The 21,476-nt window shown below is 42.2% G+C and overlaps 2 protein-coding genes across 2 annotated transcripts in view; one reads left to right on the top strand and one right to left on the bottom strand.

Annotated features, from left to right (window-relative positions):
- LOC308075432 (plastin-3-like) overlaps nucleotides 1-21,476 on the bottom strand; it is a 47,740-nt gene that overhangs the window by 8,862 nt on the left and 17,402 nt on the right. The window contains exons 6-13 of the mRNA XM_080415311.1: nucleotides 19,338-19,419; nucleotides 18,935-19,100; nucleotides 18,468-18,610; nucleotides 14,655-14,750; nucleotides 12,381-12,567; nucleotides 8,651-8,729; nucleotides 7,913-8,030; nucleotides 5,733-5,866 (exon numbers count right to left, since the gene is read on the bottom strand). Coding sequence (XP_080271437.1) covers nucleotides 5,733-5,866; nucleotides 7,913-8,030; nucleotides 8,651-8,729; nucleotides 12,381-12,567; nucleotides 14,655-14,750; nucleotides 18,468-18,610; nucleotides 18,935-19,100; nucleotides 19,338-19,419 — 1,005 coding nt within the window. The remainder of the gene's footprint in view (nucleotides 1-5,732; nucleotides 5,867-7,912; nucleotides 8,031-8,650; nucleotides 8,730-12,380; nucleotides 12,568-14,654; nucleotides 14,751-18,467; nucleotides 18,611-18,934; nucleotides 19,101-19,337; nucleotides 19,420-21,476) is intronic.
- LOC308076371 (beta-1,3-galactosyltransferase 5-like) lies at nucleotides 795-3,990 on the top strand (the record flags this gene model as incomplete). Its single annotated transcript, XM_080416604.1, has 1 exon — nucleotides 795-3,990. The coding sequence occupies one exon, from the start codon at nucleotides 795-797 to the stop codon at nucleotides 1,929-1,931; it is 1,137 nt and encodes a 378-aa protein (XP_080272730.1). The 3' UTR covers nucleotides 1,932-3,990.

Below are 21,476 nucleotides of genomic sequence, written 5' to 3'. Positions count from 1 at the left end.
CAACGCCTGAGGTGTGAGCTTGTACTGTAGATCTGCTATTTTTTACTACATTCGAGTACTACTTTTTACTTTTGGTACTTTAAGTATTATTTTGATGCCAATACTTTTGTACTTTTATTTAAGTAACATTTTCAATTCCGAACTTCTACTTGTAACAGAGTACTTTTACATTGCAGTATTGATACTTTTACTTAAGTAAAACATTTGAGAACTTTTTCCACCACGGCCTGGGATATAATAACATCATATATATATATAGGATATATAGGATATAACATCATATATATATATAGGATATATAGGATATAATAACATCATATATATATAGGATATATATGATATAATAACATCATATAAAAGGATATAATAACATCATATAAAAGTAAGGAAAAGGCTAGTCCGGAATTCTCCTTTAATAGCCAAAGAAATAAAAAAAATTACACAGATATTTATTATTATCACTAAACATAAAACAAGGTCATAATAAATAAATATTTGCATCAATAAAGTAATTGCCACGAACGTAATGGATTGTTGGGGCCCGTATGTGGTCGGTGATGTCATGGCGGATGACAACACACCCTCGTCAAGAGTGTTTATAAGGACATGTGACCGGGTCTCTGACCTTAAATCTACAGAGTTTCCAGCGCTTCCAACTCCTATTAGAGTAAGCTTTCCCCACATCCATACCTCCAGCCACTGCTGCGTGAGATCAACCCAGGCCCCGTTCAATTGAACATTTCGACAACGTGAGGAACCTTTGCCGTCGGAGTCGGCAGCCAGGCCAGACCACCATGCGCCGCTGGAGAGGTAAACACCGCCGTGCGCACATCATCATCATCATCATCGCCGTGGTCCTGGGAATCCTCGCATTCGCGGCCTATCATTGGGGCGACGACGATATAAGCGGCTGGATCGAGAATGCCGGTCTGGAGCCGGACTCGTCAGCTAGCCGGACTCGTCGCCATTCGGCCGGCCAAAGCCGGCCGAATGGCACGCCGCCCGCCGGGCCGTTCCCCTACCTCATTAACCAGCCAAACAGATGCCCAGAGGGCGAGGCGCCGCCGTTCCTGGTGCTGCTCATAACGGTGGAGGCTCATCAGGTGGAGCGCCGCGACGCCATACGGCGGACGTGGGGCGGCGAGAGCCCGGGGGCTCCGGGCGCGCGGGTCGTGCGGCTGTTCCTGCTGGGGGCGAAGGGGGAGGAAGGCGAGCCGCCGGGACGACGTCTGCAGCAGCAGAGGACCTTGGAGTCGGAGAGCCTGAGGCACGGCGATATCCTCCAGCAGGACTTCATGGATACCTATCGCAACCTGACCCTGAAGACCCTGATGGGCCTGAACTGGGTGGCCAGGCATTGCCCGCGGGCCAGCTACGTCATGAAGACCGACAGCGACGTCTTTGTCAACACCGAGTACCTCGTCCGCGAGCTGCTCAGACCCGAAGTGAAGCCCAGGAAGAAGCTCTTCACGGGTCTCGTCTTGCAGGGGAAAAGGCCGATACGAGACAAAGTCCAAAAGCATTACGTATCCAAAGAGGAGTACCCGAGCGAGACGTACCCGGAATACTGCAACGGACCGGGTTACGTGTTCTCCGGAGACTTGGCGACGGAGATCTACGGAGCCTCCCTGAGCGTCCCTCGCCTCAGCATGGAAGACGTTTACGTGGGGATGTGCCTGGACAGGCTGGGGATCCGGATCACGCCGCCGCCAAACCGGTCCCTGTTCCGTAACGGACTGAGGTTCCGCGAGGGACTGAGGTACTTCTTCAGGGACAGGTACAGCCTCCTGGTCAACTCTCACCCCGTCACGCCCACTGAGATGCTGGACTACTGGCACCGCCTGCACCCGGAGGCCCCGCTACCAGCCACGCCCACAACGCATTCTCACCCCCAAGATGGCAAACCGGTGACTTTTTTGGGACGGATTTGACCAAACGTCCAACGTTAGGCTTTAACCCATTGAAACCGGGAAACCGTCCGTGTCATTTTAGATTTTAACCACTTTAACCATTATTTTACACTTTGGCTATTCAAAAGTAGCACAATAGTAGCTAATTAAACCCCACAAGGACCCCTGCGGGTCCCCGGGTGCCTACTTAGAGAACCCACATGGTCTGTGTCACCATAGCCTGGCATGGCCAGACTAATACCACTGAGTAGATACCAGTCTGGAATCTCTGTGTGGAACCTGGTTAATTAAAAAAAAAGGAATCTGGTGATAAACCCGCCCCATATTTGCATACTGAGCTCTGATTGGTCCCTCACAACTTCGGAGGGAGAGAAATAAGCTCTCCACTGAGAGGCCATGGGCAAATTTTTTTTTGTTGCAATGGCAGATTGGTCTGGAACCAGGCTGATGTCACCCAGCTCTGGTGTGAATTCTGTCTGGATGTGCATGAAGGTACGACAGAGGAGACGGTATCACTTTAACCCATTAACACATTACCCGCCAAGGACGCAGATAAGCGTTCTATCAGTCAGTACTTTGCGTTGACCAGTTTGTCCTCGTCTGACAGACTTCCTCTTTTGACCAGGTCAAAGTTCACACTGTCTGGCTGGAACGCATCAATAAAGGTCCAGAGCTGGAAGAATGGTGCTGATCTCCTTGTCCTGGACACACACACACACACACGGCTGCTCGCGGTAGAAATGTTATTGTTCCAGTGGATACACGGATCCCTCCCTCAACCCACGGACACTTTATTTGAATAATTGAAAATCACTTACCCTACCTTTAAGTACAGTACTTAAGTAAATGTACTTAGTTACTTTCCACCAGTGTGTGTGTGTGTGTGTGTGTGTGTGTGCGCGTGTGCGCGTGCGTGTGTGTGTGTGTCCTTTGTCTTTTTCACAGCAATCAGCAACCCCCCAACAACTCCATATTGTTTGAGGAGCAACTGCATGCAAATGGTGTTGGAGAATGTTGCTGCCTCTGTGATTTAATGGGCCGTTACATAACACGAGATGACTGGGCAAGTGGGCAGCGATTCACCTCCTCAGCAACACCTTCATCACAATCAGTGCATAAGTAACACTTGAAACCCACCAGGCACGTGTCGTGTAATGTCGTGTAACGCTCGTGTGGAAAGCCAACATCTATAACCCCTAGCCTGAGGGGGAATTCTCCCTCGGCCGGGGCAGATATTAAGCTCTGAGCCAGGCCTGGAATTTTGTCATTTACATTTTTCGTCATTATGTTTTGTAGGGACCCCCTGAAGCAAAGATTTGAGTAACAAATGTTCGCTTTAAAAGAATATATATATATATTCAAAGATTTGCACAAATTCTCACGATTAAAAAAAAAAAAATCACACCCTGTGTGAAGTGGGCGGTGTCTTGCTAGCTAATCACAATACTGAATGGAGTCAACCAATCATGTACAAAAGATAAATACATTTATTGAAACACTCTTTATGATGGACAAAACCATAACTTGAGAAAAACAAATTTATGTTTTTTCTCAAGTTATGGTTGCTTATATAGGGCTATGCACATGTGTCATGTGACACTGGCCAATCACAGTCCTGAATAGATTGTGATTGGCCAATCACAGCGCAGGATAATTGTACAAATTTCCAAACCTCACTTTTAGGGGCGGTTTCACTGCCCAAGATATTTGAACATTTTTCCAAATCTCACTTATAGGGGCGGTTTCACCGCCCAAAAATCACACCCAGTGTGAAGTGGGCGGTGTGGTCACAGTGATCATCACAGTGATGGAAGTTCACTTAAAGAAAAGTAATATTGTGGACCAACCATTGTACACCCCTAACATAAAAAAAAACATAAATGTGTTTTTTTTTTAAGTGCATAGTCCTATTTATAGGGCTATGCACAATTGTCATGTTTCCCTAGCCAATCACAGTCCTGAATAGACTGTGATTGGCCAATCACGGTGCAGGGTTAGGGGGGTACACTGGTGGCCAATCACAGCGCAGGATTTGGTGTGCAAATATCCAAACCTCACATATAGGGGCGGTTTCACCGCCCAAAAATCACACCCAGTGTGAAGTGGGCGGTGTGGTCATCACAGTGATGGAAGCTCACTTAAAAAAAATGGTATTTTTTAAGTGCATAGTCCTATGTATAGGTTATTAATGTCATCATGTGTCTCGCTAGCCAATCACAGTGCTGAATAGAGTCAGCCAATAGAGTCAGCCAATCACAGTACAGCTAGGGGTGTACTACTGAGCCAATCACAGTACAGCAAATGTGTACTAATGAGGTGTCCCAACCCCACTTATAGGGGCGGCTACACCGCCCAAAAATAGCAGATCTACAGGCTCGTAGCGTGGCACTCGGTGCCGACGCAATTGGTTGGACACAATAGACCTACAACCAACTACCAATTACAGTCTCCCATATTCGAATACTGGGCCCTGATTGGTTACCCACGTCTTCTGGAGCAGGAAATGGATTCTCTATGGAGCGGTGCCAGACCCAAATCGCAGAGTGCAATTTTATTTTTCACTCGCAGATTCGTCTGGTCCCAGGCTAGTACCTAGCCACCTGTTGTGATCATTTTGTTAAAACATATATGATAGTTGCATGTTGTAGCCTATTCCGTTTTTGTCTCCGCCGGAGGTGGAGAGTATGTTTTCGCTTCGTCCCGCCGTGTGTTAGCATGGCCCCTAGCCAAGCTAACATTGGTCAAGCTCCACGTGACACGTGTCAATATGTTGACACCAATGCCTTTGATTGGCTAGAGGGACGCATGACGAAATAAAATCCTATAAATAGTTGTGTCACTTCAAAAGGCCATTTATGTCATTTGTAGTGAGGTAAGACAGGATCAATCAGTCTTGATTGGAACAGTACCTTCCAGTACAAATCACCCGTCCGTGCGTGTGTGTGTCCCTCTGAGAACACCTAACATTGGTCAAGCAAAGGCGCAGAAGGCCAAAGCTAAGAAAGCATACTCATCTACAACAGTAACACAGAAGAGGACTATAGAGTTGAATTGATCCCACAACAAGGCCGAAGTCTTAATACTGTAACAATTGGCCACCTTGATCAAATACATTATGTAGCACTAGAGAAAACTGACATAGATCAAACACACCAATCAACTGCTGAAACTGTTCAAGACAATGAAGATGAAGAAGACAGACAAGCATTTGAACAAACCAGTCAATTACGACGACTCCCATATGACACATTGCTTCAAGAAGAACATTTTTTAGATGCAGACAAATATTCAGTCGCCCCTGCAGAACACCAAAAACCATGCGCATTCTACCAAGACGACCCGTTCTACCAAGACGACCCGTGCTATTGAAATAGCACGGGTCTGCTGGCGGAGACTTGTGCTCCGAGGAGCACATTTTCTAGTTTTATTTTAATTAAGTTTTATGTCGAAACTAATAGTTTTTCCTCAATACACATATCGTCCCCCTTCTGTGAGAGTACTGATCGGCATAGGCCGTGTTGCCAGTGGCATAAAGTAACTAAGTGCATTTACTCAAGTATTGTACTTAAGTACAATGTTGAGGTATTTTTTACTTTACTGAATTATTTCCAATTGTTATACGTTTACTTCTACTCCACTACATCTCAGGGGCAAATATTGTACTTTTACTCCACTACAATTATTCGAAAACTTTAGCTACTAGTTACTTTGCAGATATAAATTATTACATTAACCACTTTAGGCCTATTTTAATACCTAGGCTATCTGAAAATAGCCGATCTACAAGCTCACAACGCGTCGCATCGAGTGTGAGTGTGTCACCTCCTCATGAGTTGCCACACCAGGGCCAGGGTCAGGGTCTCGTTGCCGTCGTTCAGGTCTTGACCTCCAATCCCCACCAGAGAAAACCCAGCGGAGGACTTTCCCAACTCCACTGCATAGTTACAGTTCTCTAGCTGTGCGCGCACACGCACACACACACACACACACACACACACACACACACACACACACACACACACAGTTTAAAGCCACTTGAACCCTGGACAAAGCTGTACCATGCGTTTATTATTTGCAGTGGTGTAAAGTAACTAAGTATGTTACTCAAGTATTGTATATATATATACTTAAGTACAATTTTGAGGATTCTTTACTCTACTCGATTTCCCATTTTCTGTACTTTTACTTCTACTCCCCTACATCTCAGAGGCAAATATTGTACTTTTACTCCACTACAATTATTTGAAAACTTTAGTTACTAGTTACTTTTCAGATATAAATTATGATATTATGAAACATATATTAACCACTTCAGCTCTATTTTATACCTAGGCTATTTCACACACACACAGTTTAAAGCCACTTGAACCCTGGACAAAGCTGTACCATGCGTTTATTATTTGCAGTGGTGTAAAGTAACTAAGTATGTTACTCAAGTATTGTATATATATATACTTAAGTACAATTTTGAGGATTCTTTACTCTACTCGATTTCCCATTTTCTGTACTTTCACTTCTACTCCCCTACATCTCAGAGGCAAATATTGTACTTTTACTCCACTACAATTATTTGAAAACTTTAGTTACTAGTTACTTTTCAGATATAAATTATGATATTATGAAACATATATTAACCACTTCAGCTCTATTTTATACCTAGGCTATTTGAAAATAGCCGATCTACAAGCTCACAACGAGCTTGTTTCTAAAGTGTAGCTGATTATTTGGGCTTGTTTCTAAAGTGTAGTTTATTATTTGGGCTTGTTTCTAAAGTGTAGCTGATTATTTGGGCTTGTATCTAAAGTGTAGCTGATTATTTGGGCTTGTATCTAAAGTGTAGTTGATTATTTGGGCTTGTTTCTAAAGTGTAGTTCATTATTTGGGCTTGTATCTAAAGTGTAACTGATTATTTGGGCTTGTAGTCAGGGGATATTAGCAGAAAGGCTTCCAATCTTGGAATAAATTCCTTACCAAAAAAAATCTTCACCAATGTGTTTGTAAAGGTGTCTAGTAACACATCTCACAAAGACTGAAATTCAGTTTCCCTAGGGGAATTTTTGACAGCTGCTGAAAGTTGGGGTTGGCATTTCCCTGCATTTCCATGCAGGGCAAAAACAAATCTAATTTTAATTCTGTTTTAAGTAGCATGTGAGGGGTCAAACTAGGTGTTTTTATGATTCTGAATCCATTGCAAGCATTTGTTTTGCACCAAAACCACTCCTTGGGCTAAAAACAGCCCAATCTCAATGGGCTTTTTACACAAAAAGTATACCTGGACAAGGATGGCTATGGCCGTTTTTAGCCCAAGGAGTGGTTTTGGTGCAAAACAAATGCTTGCAATGGATTCAGAATCATAAAAACACCCTAGTTTGACCCCTCACATGCTACTTAAAACAGAATTAAAATTTGATTTTTTTTTTGCCCTGCATGGAAATGCAGGGAAATGGTGGGTACCCCAACTTTCAGCAGCTGTCAAAAATTCCCCCAGGGAAACTGAATTTCAGTCTTTGTGAGATGTGTTACTAGACACCTTTACAAACACATTGGTGAAGATTTTTTTTGGTAAGGAATTTATTGGAAATCTTTCTGCTGACTATATCCCCTGACTATTGTATCTAAAGCGTAGTTGATAATTTGGGCTTGTTTCTAAAGTGTAGTTGATTATTTGGGCTTGTTTCTAAAGTGTAGCTGATTATTTGGGCTTGTTTCTAAAGTGTAGTTGATTATTTGGGCTTGTTTCTAAAGTGTAGTTGATTATTTGGGCTTGTTTCTAAAGTGTAGTAGATTATTTGGGCTTGTATCTAAAGTGTAGTTGATTATTTGGGCTTGTTTCTAAAGTGTAGCTGATTATTTGGGCTTGTTTCTAAAGTGTAGTTGATTATTTGGGCTTGTTTCCTAATGTCGGGATGTGGGTCCGCGGCCAAACACATTAATTTGGGAGTCCTTGACAGGAAAAGGTTTGAGAACAACTGATTGAATCTGTGTGATATTATCCATCGTACCTTTTTCATGTTGGCTCCTAGCTTGGAGTACGGGGGCATGTTGACCCTGTGATCCCAGTCCACTGGAACCTTGATCCTCTCATACAACTGAAGGATCACCAACGCATCCAGCAGGTCACTGTGGGCACACGCGCGCACACACACACACACACACACAATAAAATAAAATTGTCCCTGACTGCCTGCACCAACAAGGTGGTTGCTATCCCCTAGAGAACAGAAAGAAAGTTTGCCGAAATATTGTTAAAATATTAATACAATTTTGAAACCTGACTGCGCCACTGTGCCCCCCGACCCCTGTTCTAATGCATGATAGGGTCCGTGTTCATTTCAATTACGCTTTTCGTTTGTCAGGCAGAAGGCATGGCGAGAGAGTACTTTTTGCACCCTGTCCGTCCGTCCTTCTGTCTGTGAACAGCTAATCTCCGGCACCATTGGCCTGATCCCAGCGAAACTTTGCACACACCCTGGATACCAATTCCGAACCTCTGCCCCAATTTTTTTTCAAAGTTTTCACATGGGCCTGTTAAAGCGCCACCAGGTGGCCGATTCTACCTTACCCAGTGGAGACCTGTGCTCCGAGGAGCACTTTTTCTATTTTTTTATTTTATTTTAGAGGGAAATTATAACAAAAGCCAGAGTAGACGATAAAATGACCCCAAACATGTTTGAAAGTGAAATAAGCCCGATTTGACAGAAAATAGCCAATAGTGTAAAAGAAACGACGGTGTTACTAACCCATAGATGTGGTTGACATACGGGTTGACTCCTAGAGAATTCATCCAGTTACGGAATGTTCGCTCCTCTCTTGACTCACCTGAGTGAGAGTGAGAGTGAGAGTGAGAGAGAGAGAGTGAGAGTGAGAGTGAGAGAGTGAGAGTGAGAGTGAGAGAGAGAGTTGGGAAAATCTGATGAGTAATACCAACACTGCTCACTAGATGGGGGTACAACCATGTCTTGTGTTATTCAGTGTGTACACGTGTGTTGGTCTACTGAAGTTAATTCAATGCAGCATGGTTATTATTATGTACATGTGTGTCTATGTGCATGTGTTTCACATCATCACTGTCAGGTGAAAACCAAAATAAAGGGCCACTTCTTCAGCCACTTTCAATCTTCATAGAATTGGTTCATAGAAGATGCCTCATGCTGCCACCAATTCTGAAAACATCATCGGTAGGCAGGTTTGGTCTTTGTTGGAACCAAATGTCCCCACAAGTATAGTAGAATTAGAGAGATTGAAATGGTTGTAAAGATTTGCACACATTTTCAAGACTTTTTCTAAAATAGTAGATCTACAAGCTCATAGCGAGGCACTCGGTGCCGCGCTATGAGCCCGGGGGCCACGTGCGATCCCCACCTTCACTTAATGCGGCCCGCAGCTTAATATCAGAATACTGATATATTATTGATTTCATCTGTTACAATTCCAAACATGCAAACATGACCCGCTTTAATTACTAATATAGACTTTAATTACTAGTCTATATTAGTAGCTTAAAGGAGGAGTTCACCCAAATAATTACTTATTTCTATCAATTACACACCCCATGAAGCCTTGATTTCATGGATTTATTTTAGTTTTTTGTGGCATTCCTAAGACAATAATTTGATGACCGTGTGTATTTCCGGTAGGAGACACAAATAATCTACTTTGTGTCTCCTACCGGATACATTAGCCGGTAGGAGACGGGAATCAAATTATTAGCTTAGGAATGCGACAAAAACAAAAAAGAATCCATGGATTCAAGGCTTCATAGGGTGTGCAATTGATAGAAAATAAGTAATTTTTTGGGTGAACTCCTCCTTTAATGACTAGTATTCAAATTCTATTGTCTTTTTTATGTTCATAAAGTTAACATAAGTATAACTAAATACATTTGAAATGAAATAAAAATGTTACTTTTCAGGATTCCATAAAAAAAATAGCAAAAAATAAATCAGGATTCCAATAAAAAAAAAAATAGCAGATCTACAAGCTCAAAACGCATCGCACTGCAGCACGCTTTGAGCTTGTAGATCGGCTATTTTTGCTTCTTTTGTGTGACATAGAATGGCGAAGCATGGCATTCATTTACGAAAAAAAGTTAAAATACGGAGATAAGAGGTGTCTGACAGTATAATGCAATGTGGCCCTCTGGAGTGAGTGTGGAAATATAGTGGCCCTCTCCATCATCAAAGTTGCATCACCCCTGTTTCAGACTGACCTAGGATCAGGTTAGTGCAGCAGCGACATGAATGGCTGTGCATCTTGCGTGATGTTTTAGGCTGGTTTAACCCATTGAGACCTGATGTCGATTCTACATGTCTCCTAAATCCCTAGTTTTCTAAAAAACTTGTTTCTATATCAGTGGTGCTCAAACTTTTTCATGTCAAGGACCCCCAAAATGATATGTATTTGGCCGCGGACCCCCATCAAAATATTTTGTTCCAGGGACCCCCCAGAAGCAAAGATTTGAGTTAAACATTTTCGCTTGAAAAGTATATATATTCAAATATTTGCACACATTTTCACGAATTTTCAAAAATAGCAGATCTACAAGCTCGTAGCGCGGCACTCGGTGCCGCGCTATGAGCTTGTAGATCTGCTATTTTTGAATAGCCCAAAGTGTAAAATAATGCTTTTTTTAGCTCAAATAAAAAAATGACACAGTTCCAGGTCTTAATGGGTTAAGATCAGAGTACTACAGCGCGCCAAAAAAAAGAGTTGGTGGTACGCACCAGTGGGGTGGATGGGGATAGTCATGCCCTTTACTTTTAGCTGCAGCTATAGCCTGGGGGGTATTTGTGTTAGGAATTATCTCCTTGACTTGTTTGTTTGTTTGTTGATAGTTTTTCGGGGTGTTTGTTCTTGTACATTTGCACATGCGTGATATTTGTCGTCTGCATTTAGTGGTGGAAAGTAACTAAGTACATTTACTCAAGTACTGTACTTAAGTACAATTTTGAGGTATTTGTACTTTACTTGAGTATTTCCAATTTCCAATACTTTTACTTCTACTCCACTACATCTCAGAGGCAAATATTGTACTTTTACTCCACTACAATTACTTGAAAACTTTAGTTACTAGTTACTTTTCAGATATAAATTATGATATTACGAAACATACATTAACCACTTTAGCCCTATTTTATACATAGGCTATTTGAAAATAGCAGATCTACAGTTGTGAGCTTGTAGATCGGCTATTTTCAAACATTTTTGTACTTTTACTTTTGGTACTTTAAGTACATTTTGATTCCAGTACTTCTGTACTTTTACTCAAGTAAATTTAGAATTCCGGACTTTTACTTCTACAGTGCAGTATTGATACTTTTACTTAAGTAAAACATTTGAGTACTTTTTCCACCACTGCGCACCACCATTCATACTGCAAGGCAAGCCAGAAGCCAGGCTGATTTGAAAACACCGGGTGTGCAAATCATGGATTTCTCTGACGAGGTAAAAAAAAACTCGGAATCGGGTCAGATTTCACATTTCGGTCCGGTTTTTTTTTGGACCCGTGAAGAGCTCTCGTGCAGGGGTCTTCAAAAGGGGGTCCGGGACCCCTAGGGGGTCCTCAGAGTTACTAAAGGGGTCCGCCAAATCTTTATGTGATACTTTTTTCTTTTTCTTTTTTACCTTAACCACTTGAACCCTAGCATCCCTTTTCTGAGGAGAACTTTAGCCATAAATAGCCGATCTACAAGCTCACAGTGAGCTTGTAGGCTATTTTTGGCAAAGAGGTAGCCCTGAAACATGACTGTCATACCATGACAGTCATGGTGCCGAGTCCCCCTGGTCTAAAGTTGTGTTCGATTTTTTTCACATTGCCATCTCTCACATAAACATAAACGTTCAGATTTCAAATATAAAGTGCTTACCACCGAGCCACGGATGTTACAAGGCGATGCGGACCGCGATGAGTACCCACATCTCCCGTATTGTTCAATAAAAAGCATTTTAATCCCATCGCCGGCCATTTTCTTTTTTGTGTTTTTTTTTGTTTTGTAATGTATCAGAGTGCAATACACCTCCCAACCATTAGTGTCGCATGGTTGAAAGTATCTGAGACAATTTGGAGAAAATGGCCGGCGATGGGATTAAAATGCTTTTTATTGAACAATACGGGAGATACGGGTACTCATCGCGGTCCGCATCGCCTTGTAACATCCGTGGCTCGGTGGTAAGCACTTTATATTTGAAATCTGAACGTTTATGTTTATGTGAGAGATGGCAATGTGAAAAAAATCGAACACAACTTTAGACCAGGGGGACTCGGCACCATGACGCTTGTATACAAGCGTCATGTGAACCATGGCTAGCAAAGAGGTATAGGTGTAGAGGGGAAAAAAGAGCAGCAAAAGTAAACAAAAAAAGGTTGAATCTAAAACACAATCTTATGCAATACAAAAGCGGTCCCTGCTTCATCTCTCTCTCAGCTAGGGGGTCCTTGGCCTGAAAACGTGTGTGTGCGTTCCTCCGTACTCGCTAGGTGGAAGTCCTGGTTCTCGGGCTTCTCCAGGGCAGGGAACTTGTTGAACAGGTTGGCCACGAAGGCCAGGTTGAGCTTGGGGTTGCCGCTGACCACGTCGCCGGGAGTCACAAACTGCCGGCAGCCCAGCCGGTCGGCCTGGACCAGCATACACTCTGCCCTCTGCAGGTCCTCCCTCTCCTGGAGCGCGCGCACGCGCACACACGCACACGCACACGCACACACACACACACACACACACACACACACACACACACACACACACACAAAAGTATTGGTATCAAAATGTACTTAACCCATTAAGACCTGAGGCCGTGTCTAAAAAGTTTCTAAATCCTAAAAAAAATTCGGAAAAAAATATATAAAAAAAAGAATTCACGATTTTTCAAAAATAGCAGATCTATAAGCTCGTAGCGCGGCACTCGGTGCCGCGCTATGAGCTTGTAGATCTGCTATTTTTGAATAGCCTAAAGAAATCTAAAAGTGACACAGATGCGTTCCAGGTCTTAATGGGTTAAAGCACCAAAAGTACAAAGTACTCATTATGCAGAATGTCCCATTTCACAAGTTTTCAAATGTATAAAAATATTTTGAAAATAGCAGATCTACAAGCTCACAACGTGTCCCATCTTGTCACAGTGTGAGCTTGTAGATCGGCTATTTTCAAATGGCCGAAATGTATGTTAAGGCTGAAGTGGTTAATGTATGTTTTGTAATAATAATCCAAATCTACAAAGTAACTAGTATCTAAAGTTTTCAAATAATTGTAGTGGAGTAATCAATATTTGCCTCTGAGATGTAGTGGAGTAGAAGTAAAAGTACTGAAAATTGGAAATATTCCAGTAAAGTAAAAATACCTCAAAATGTTACTTAAGTACAGTAGAGTAAATGTACTTTGTTACTTTCCACCACTGCGCACACACGTTTTTAGGACAAGGACATTTTGTGATTTGTGCTTTTACTCCCCAATTTAGTCGGCAATGTAACGATTTCTCGTAAATCGATCAAAATCGATTCAAACTGGTGACAATTTAAATAGTTTTAATATTAAAGCCTTTAGCCGAGCTTATGAGCTTTTGTAGATCTGCTATTTTTGAATGGCCAAAGAAATCTTAAAATGACACGGATTGAATGGGTTATGTGAACACTGAAGATTTGACTATGTACCTGGCTGAGTAGGACCGTAAGACAATTTCATACACCCTGCTCTGCCAACACTGAAATACAATAAAGACTCGGCCCCATGTATCGATTATTTCATAAATATGCTCTCAAGTGTCCTTGTAAAAATGATATCAAGTAACCACATTTACAGTGTCGGACATTTGTGGGCACTTAAACTCTAAATATATCCCTGAGCGCACCACTGATGAGTGTACACCAGAAACGATCGTTTAAGGTTCCACTGGGGCCATTAAGCCCTATTGTGTTCAATGTGTGTTGTGTGGTTGTTCAGTGGTGGACAAAAAGTCCTCAACCTCAGTACTGTACTTGAGTCAAAGTATAGTGCTATAGCTCTATATTCCCATAGTATTTGGATTTGGAATGTTTATTTCGGACACAGTTAAAAGACAAAGGATACTTTGTTTACAAATAACGCCAGAGTGCACGGAAAGGGCATAGGAGGAAGTTACCTAGTCCTACTTGCCTCTATGTTTTATCAATCGAATAACATTAAAATGTTCATTGCTATAGTGCTCAGCAAAAGGTCAAATACATTTTCAGGTCGGGATATACCAATTGTATCCAATCAGGGCAGAGAGAACCTTTTGGCAATGCTTTTAGTGGAGCTGACGGCAACAATTATTGCGGAGGCATTATTTGTATAATACCATATAAGGCAAAACAACACACGCGCGCACACGCACACACACACACACACACACACACACACACACACACACACACACACACACACACACACACACACACACACACACACACACACACACACACACACACACACACACACAGCTGTGTATCCTGCCATTCAGTGCCAGGATGAGGTCATAACGCTAAAACAGGCCAGCAGGAAACAGGAAGTTCAGCTTCCATTCTGTCCCATGAATGAATGAATTCACCTTCCATAGACCAGTGTGTGTATGTGTGTGCGTGCGTGCGTGTGTGCGTAGATAAACGTTGCTTTTACACTGGAGCTACACAGAGAAATGACCTCTCTCTCTGAATGGTAGTGCTACAGTCTTATATTGATACGTTTACTTAAGTAAAACATTTGAGTACTTTTTCCACCACTGGATTTCACTTACGTTTAGACCAGACATGTCGATGTTAATTCGGGCGACGCCCTCTTTGCTGCCATCTGGAGCGATCTGCTGGAGGAGATGGTAGTACGCCCTGGAATCCTAGGCACACACACACACACACACACACACACACACACACACACAGAGTTACTTACTCTCCACTTCACAACTGTAGATTGTTCTAATTTGTTTTACTAATGGTACATTGTTTTTTTCTTGCACCATTTTGTTCCCCAAATTGAATGTTTGCTACAAGTCACAATACTTTTTTTTATATATATATATATAATAATTTGTTTAATTTATATCACACCTTTCTGTGAAAAAGGAAAAATTCATCCTTTTTCACAGAAAGGTGTGACATAAATGTATTCAAATAACGATGGTCAAACTGGAATGATATAAATTAAAGCACACTACAATGACCATGAAACTATAGATACACATACAATCAATATATATCATACACAAAATAAATCCACACACAAGAGCACATCAAAAGGAAAATTGTAAGCGTGCAACCGGGGCTTTCCAATCCAATGAATCACTCCTTTATAAATAGAGTAGATAGATCCTTGGGCAAGTAATCTATCAGCGGGTGTCATACTTCACTTTTAATAAACCGCCTTTGCACAAACAAGACATTATGCCGAAGAACAGAACAGCTTCCTAAACGAGAAAAAAAAAATGTTTTTTTCTGATAGAATCGTTTTCTGAAAAGTCAAATGGTAAAATAATGACGCATTTGTGACTTGCATTCATTCCAAGTATAGGACAGATAAAAGATAGATATTTTTGAGAGAATGCAGCAGAGCACGCATTTATGAAGAGACTGGAAAAAATACGGATAGAAAGAGATGAGATACCTTCACCGAGTTTGAGAAGTCACCTATCTGAAGCAGAATGGAACAGAAACAGATTGTAGTCATAAACAGAGAGACGGAAGGAAATTCTCCATGAATGGGTAGACAAGGACACACACACAGTCACACAAGCACACCCCCACACACACACACACACACACACACAGACACAGACACACACACACACACACACAGTCACACATGGTATTAACCCATTCAATCCGGGAACGCATACTGTGCCATTTTAGATTTTTAGCTGTAACCATTATTTTATACGTTGTGCTATTCACAAATAGCAGTTATACAAGCTCGACAGCTGACTAAAATATGACTAAAACTAAATGGAATTTTATTCAAAAGGCTATCACTAAAACTAAATTTTACTGAATGAAATCAACACTACTATGAGCTTGTAGATCTGCTATTTTTGAATAGTATATATAATGAGTTAGTAGCAGGTACTGGAAGGCTGTGTTAAGGGGTCAGATGGGTGGGCGGCGTGCATTTTCACAGCATGTTTATTTTAATGATTGCGTTCCGGCTTGGATCAATGGAAAGAAGGTACGATACGTTTAAGTTCCTATGTATTGGTACTACAATGAAAACTCAATTTTCAAGGTTTTAAAGAGAAATACCAAGCCTTTTTTTTTACATTATATTTTTTCATATTGAGTGCCAAAAACGAGAACGTTTTTTTTTAAAATCCAACCGTGGAGTGCCATAAACAATAAGATCTACGTTTAAAAAAATCCACAAGAGGGCGCTCTAACGCAACTCAGGAATGATCCCTCGACTATGCTAGAAGGAATCAGCAGATGCGACATCATCCCAAAAAAACGTCAAGTCCGTCAGCCCCAACCATGAAAACATTTCTAGCTCCATCTTTTTTTTTTGGGGTGAAAATCAGCCATTTTCGACGGATCACGGTAGAAATGTTATTGTTCCAGTCGATAGACGGGACCTCACCCCATCCCCCGGACACTTTTTTTTTTTTACATCCGGGTCCACGTTGTGGCTTCTACAGCTGTCTAAAGCATTGGTTCTCAAAGTGGGGTCCGGGGACCCCCAGGGGTCCTTGAGGGGGTTCCAGGGGGTCCCCAGCAAAATGTGTGAATATAGCATCACAATAATGTTAACCTTTTATACTTTGGCTATTCAAAAATAGCAGATCTACAAGCTCATAGCGCGGCACTACAAAATCTTGTAGATCTGCTATGCAAATCTTTGAATATATTTCTTTTAAAGCAAACATTTTAACACAAATCTTTGCTTCTGGGGGTCCCTGGCACAACATATTTGCAGATGGGGGTCCGCGGCCAAATATATATATCAATTTGGGGGTCCCTGGCATGAAAAAGTTTGAGAACCAGTGGTCAAAAGATCGTCAAGACACGGTAAAAAACCTTGGCATTCTAAGGATGATTTGGATGCATAGTACCTGGCACTCAATATGTTAAAGAAAAATACCATGCCTTTTGTTTTTGGAAACGGCCATATCTCTGCTAGATCTCCGTTCCTCCTGCTTTACGGCAAAACAAGCCTCATTGAAACGGCCATAGCTCTTGAATGGAGGATCGCGACCGGACAATGTTTTTCCCCCTCTACTACGACAACCCTGTGCGTGTTATGAGCCGATATCCGTGAGAATATTCCATGATTTTTCAAAGGTACAGTAAAATCGCTGTTTTTGCTGGCAGCAGTGGCACACTATTGCACTACTGATCTGGCAGTTAAAGAGTTAACATCAGAGCTCAGGTTTCTGATGGGGTTACTTAAAGGGTTTTGGGTTAGTGGTTTAGGGGCATGGATCAAGGTATCTTTTTTACCTTAACATCAGAGCTTAGGTTGCTGATGGGGGGTTAAGGTTACGGGTTTAGGAGCATGGATCAGGGTTGTGCTGTTACCTTAAAGGAGTAGTTCACCCCAAAAATTACTTATTTTCTATCAATTACTCACCCCATGAATCATTGAATTCATGGAGATTTTTTAGTTTTTGTCGCATTCCAAGGCCAATAATTTGATGACCGGCAGTGTCTCCGGTAGGAGACTCAAAGAGTCTCCTTTGAGTCTCCTATCGGATACATCTTTCCACCGCTCATCAAATTATTCGCTTAGGAATGCGGAAAAAAAACAAAAAAATCTCCATGAATTCAATGATTCATGGGGTGAGTAATTGATAGAAAATAAGTATTTTTTGGGGTGAACTACTCCTTTAACATCAGAGCTCAGGTTGTTGATGGGGGCGGGGGGGGAGGGAGTTAGGGGCATGGATCAGGGTATTTTTTTACCTTAACACATTGACTGCCAATCGCGTAGATCTACGCAAACCTAAATAATTGCGCAGCGTGCCAGTCGCGTAGATCTACGCGAAGTGGTCTTTTTTTCTTTTTTTTTCCCTCGCAGGTTCACATTTCATTGTAGACCTCCCTCGCAGTGACACATTTCATTGTAGCACACCCGGAAACGGAAATATCCGTATCCGGAGATTTTTCGTTCCCACCCGCCTCCGCTCTAAAGCTCCCACTAATCCGCCATTATCTCGGTTGTTGTTTTTCTCCGCGGTGAACGCTGTTTAACCCATTAATACCTGGAACGCATCTGTGTCACTTTAGATTTCTTTGGCTATTCAAAAATAGCAGATATACAAGCTCATAGCGCTATGAGCTTGTAGATCTGCTATTTTTGAAAAACCGAGGAATTTTTTTTGGGGTTTTTCTTTCAAAAAATTGTTAGGATTTAGAAGACATTTCTAGAATCTTCTCAGGTCTTAATGGGTTAACATAAACCGCGACAACTTCAAAATGGACGATCGCCGATTGAAACGGTCTTCTCTGGGCGACTCAAGGGGCATGGATCCGGGTATTCTTTTTACCTTAACATCAGAACTTAAGTTGTTGATGGGGGGTTAGGGTTAGTGGTTTAGGGGCATGGATAAGGGTTGTTTTTTTTTTACCTTAACATCAGAACTCAGGTTGTTGATGGGAGGCAGTCCAGCCTTGCTGAGGTGGAAGTTGGCCCAGCGCAGCAGCAGCTCCTCTGGGCTGAGTTTCATCAACTCCTCCAACTCCTCTCCTTCACGCAGCAGAGCTGCCAGGACTATGGGCGGGCACGCACGCACACACACACACACACACACACACACACACACACACACACACACACACACACACACACACACACACACACACACACACACACACACACACACACACACACACACACACACACACACACACACACACACACACACACACACACACACACACAGTGTTGATTTCGTCGACTAAAACTAAGTTGTTCTAACTATTACTTTTAACAGAGTGCTTCTACATTGCATATATTGATACTTTTACTTAAGTAAAAAATGTGAGTACTTTTTCCACCACTGGCGGAGAGTGTGTGTGTGTGCGTGCGTGCTACCTTCATTGCGACTCAGCTCTATGTCAGCGAACAGTCCTATCTTGATGATCTGCCACAGCAGCCCCAGCACCAGGTGAGGCTTGCCCTCCCGCAGGTCCTGAGCCCCGATGTTGACCACGTGACAGCCAATGGCCGACGCAGAGTTCAGAGCCAGGTTGAGATTCTCCTGCACACGCACGCACACACGCAAACACACAAACACACACACATACTCGAAAAGGTAAGAAAATCGAACAATCGCTGGCAGTCTGGGCTTCACTTCTTTATTTACTCAGGGGAAGAGTTAGCACAACTTGTGGAAATGTTTTATCACAAATCCTCTCTTCTGGGGGTCCGGACAAATACTTCTGGGGGTCCTTGACATGCAAAAAGCACACGAGAAGCACTGGGCTAGTGAACCAACCTGTGTGGTGAAGGGAGTGAGTTTCTTCTTGTTGATGGTTCTCTCATCGATGGTGTCAGGCACCGACAGGTTGATCATCTTACTGCAAAATAATAACATGACACAATTACAGGCATTCAATGACAGATGTTAGCATCGAGGTGCCCAGATGTCCCTAGTGCCCACCTATCCTGTATCCCATGCAGGATTATATCACCAACAAATATGGCTTGAATGTTTTTGTTTTTTTGTTTTTCTAATGAAACATTTGAATTTAAAGAAGAACTGTTACCCTTTAGTCTAAAATATGTTGTTTGTTTTCTAATCAAATCAAGCAGTCAGAAGAAGAGAAAAGGTACCATAGGTTAGCCTGGGACCAGACGAATCTGCGAGTGCAAAAAAAAAATTGCACTCTGCGATTTGGGTCTGGCACCGCTCCATAGAGAATCCATTTCCTGCTCCAGAAGACGTGGGGGACCAATCAGGGTCCAGTATTCGAATATGGGAGACTGTAATTGGTAGTTGGTCGTAGGTCTAACCAATTGCGTCGAGAGCCATCGTTTTGATCCCGCCCCTTGGGGGAGAAAAAAACGTCCTCATGGAAGCACCAGACTCAAATCCACGCAGTGATATAGTCTGGCTACGCCAGGCTAACCATAGGTGGCTTTTATTTATTTTTATATGTATTTATGTATTTTATGAGTAGCAGCAGGCTAATCAGCAGCTGAGCAAAATTGTATAACATGTACTTTTTAATTAATTATTCGTCTGTGTCTTTATTGTTAGGTAGAACATGCCTAAAACAACCTAAAATCCAAATCGTAAGGTCATTGCTAAATAAGTGCGATAATCCAATTAATCGATTAATCGCTTAAATAATCGTCCGATTAATCTATAATGGAATTAATCGCAGTGGTGGAAAAAGTACTTAAATTATTTACTTGAGTACAAGTACCAATAATGCAGGATAGAAATACTCTGTTACAAGTAAAAGTCCAGAATTCTAAATGTACTTAAACTAAAAGTACAAAAGTATTGGCATCAAAATGTATTTAAAGTACCGAAAGTAAAAGTACTAAAATGTTTGAAAATAGCCTATGTATAAAACAGAAAAATAAAACTGAAATGGTTAATGTATGTTTCATAATATCATAATTTATGTCTGAAAAGTAACTAGTAACTGAAGTTTTCAAATAATTGTAGTGGAGTAAAAAGTACAACATCTGCCTCTGAGATGTAGTGGAGTAGAAGTAAAAGTACTGAAAATGGGAAATACTCGAGTGACACCACTGATTTAATCGTTAGTTGCAGCCTTGGTGTTGGGGTTAATGTTTTAAGTCTTACCCAGTGGTCGCATTGAAGCGCATTTGGACATGCTGGCCATTCATAGGTACTGCAGCTGGGGCCACTGTCCATGAACGAGCGAAAACGGTTTCGACCAATGGGCTCGACTCACGAGCTTGCGCACGGGGCTGCGCACAGAGGTGACGCAAAACGTGTCACCGAGGTGACGCAAAACGCGTCGCAGAAGCCCCCAAATAGGCCTCGCCCATCCCATTTCTCAACCCGGAAGAAGGGGTGATTTCGGCCCATGTGCTGCGTGAGCAACTCAATGCAAGTGGATGGGAGGGGATTTCCGGTCTCCGGGTTTTGCTCTCTATTATTTTTACCAGGTGCTCGAAGAGCGCCTGAGTCTACAAACAGTCAGACCTAATCGTCATCCTAAAAATCGTCATCCTAAAAATGTGCATCATGTTCGACATGTTTTCAATCATTGGCTATCCTGGCTGTCCTTCACTCCTTTAAAGCCAATGGGGACACTTCCCCGTTTTGCCTGTCCTTTAAGCCAATGGGGAGACGGCCTGTCCTCCGCAGTAACCGCCCTCCGTTCCCCTCCTTCAACACTGTAACAGTTGCATACAGTGCTGGCCTCAGGCAACAGAGTTAGCCTAAATGCTAGCGTGCTTCATTAGACCCAGTTTGGCTGTTAAGTTATTATTTGGCCATATTCACCTTGACTTTAATCTTCGCTAGTGTTGGGAAGACCCGTGTGGTGTCTAAAAATGTTGCCACCACTTATATAAAAAAAACATTATTAGCGTTAGCTGTTGCCAGGTTTGGCGAGAAAAACAAGCAATCCGAAAAACAAGCAATCAGGTC

The sequence above is a fragment of the Gymnoscopelus braueri genome (genome assembly GCF_963280865.1).
Source record: "Gymnoscopelus braueri genome assembly, chromosome: 20".
Taxonomy (NCBI): Eukaryota; Metazoa; Chordata; class Actinopteri; order Myctophiformes; family Myctophidae; genus Gymnoscopelus; species Gymnoscopelus braueri.
Note: the sequence above shows the minus strand (reverse complement) of the source record. Positions and strands in the feature narration are given on the sequence as shown.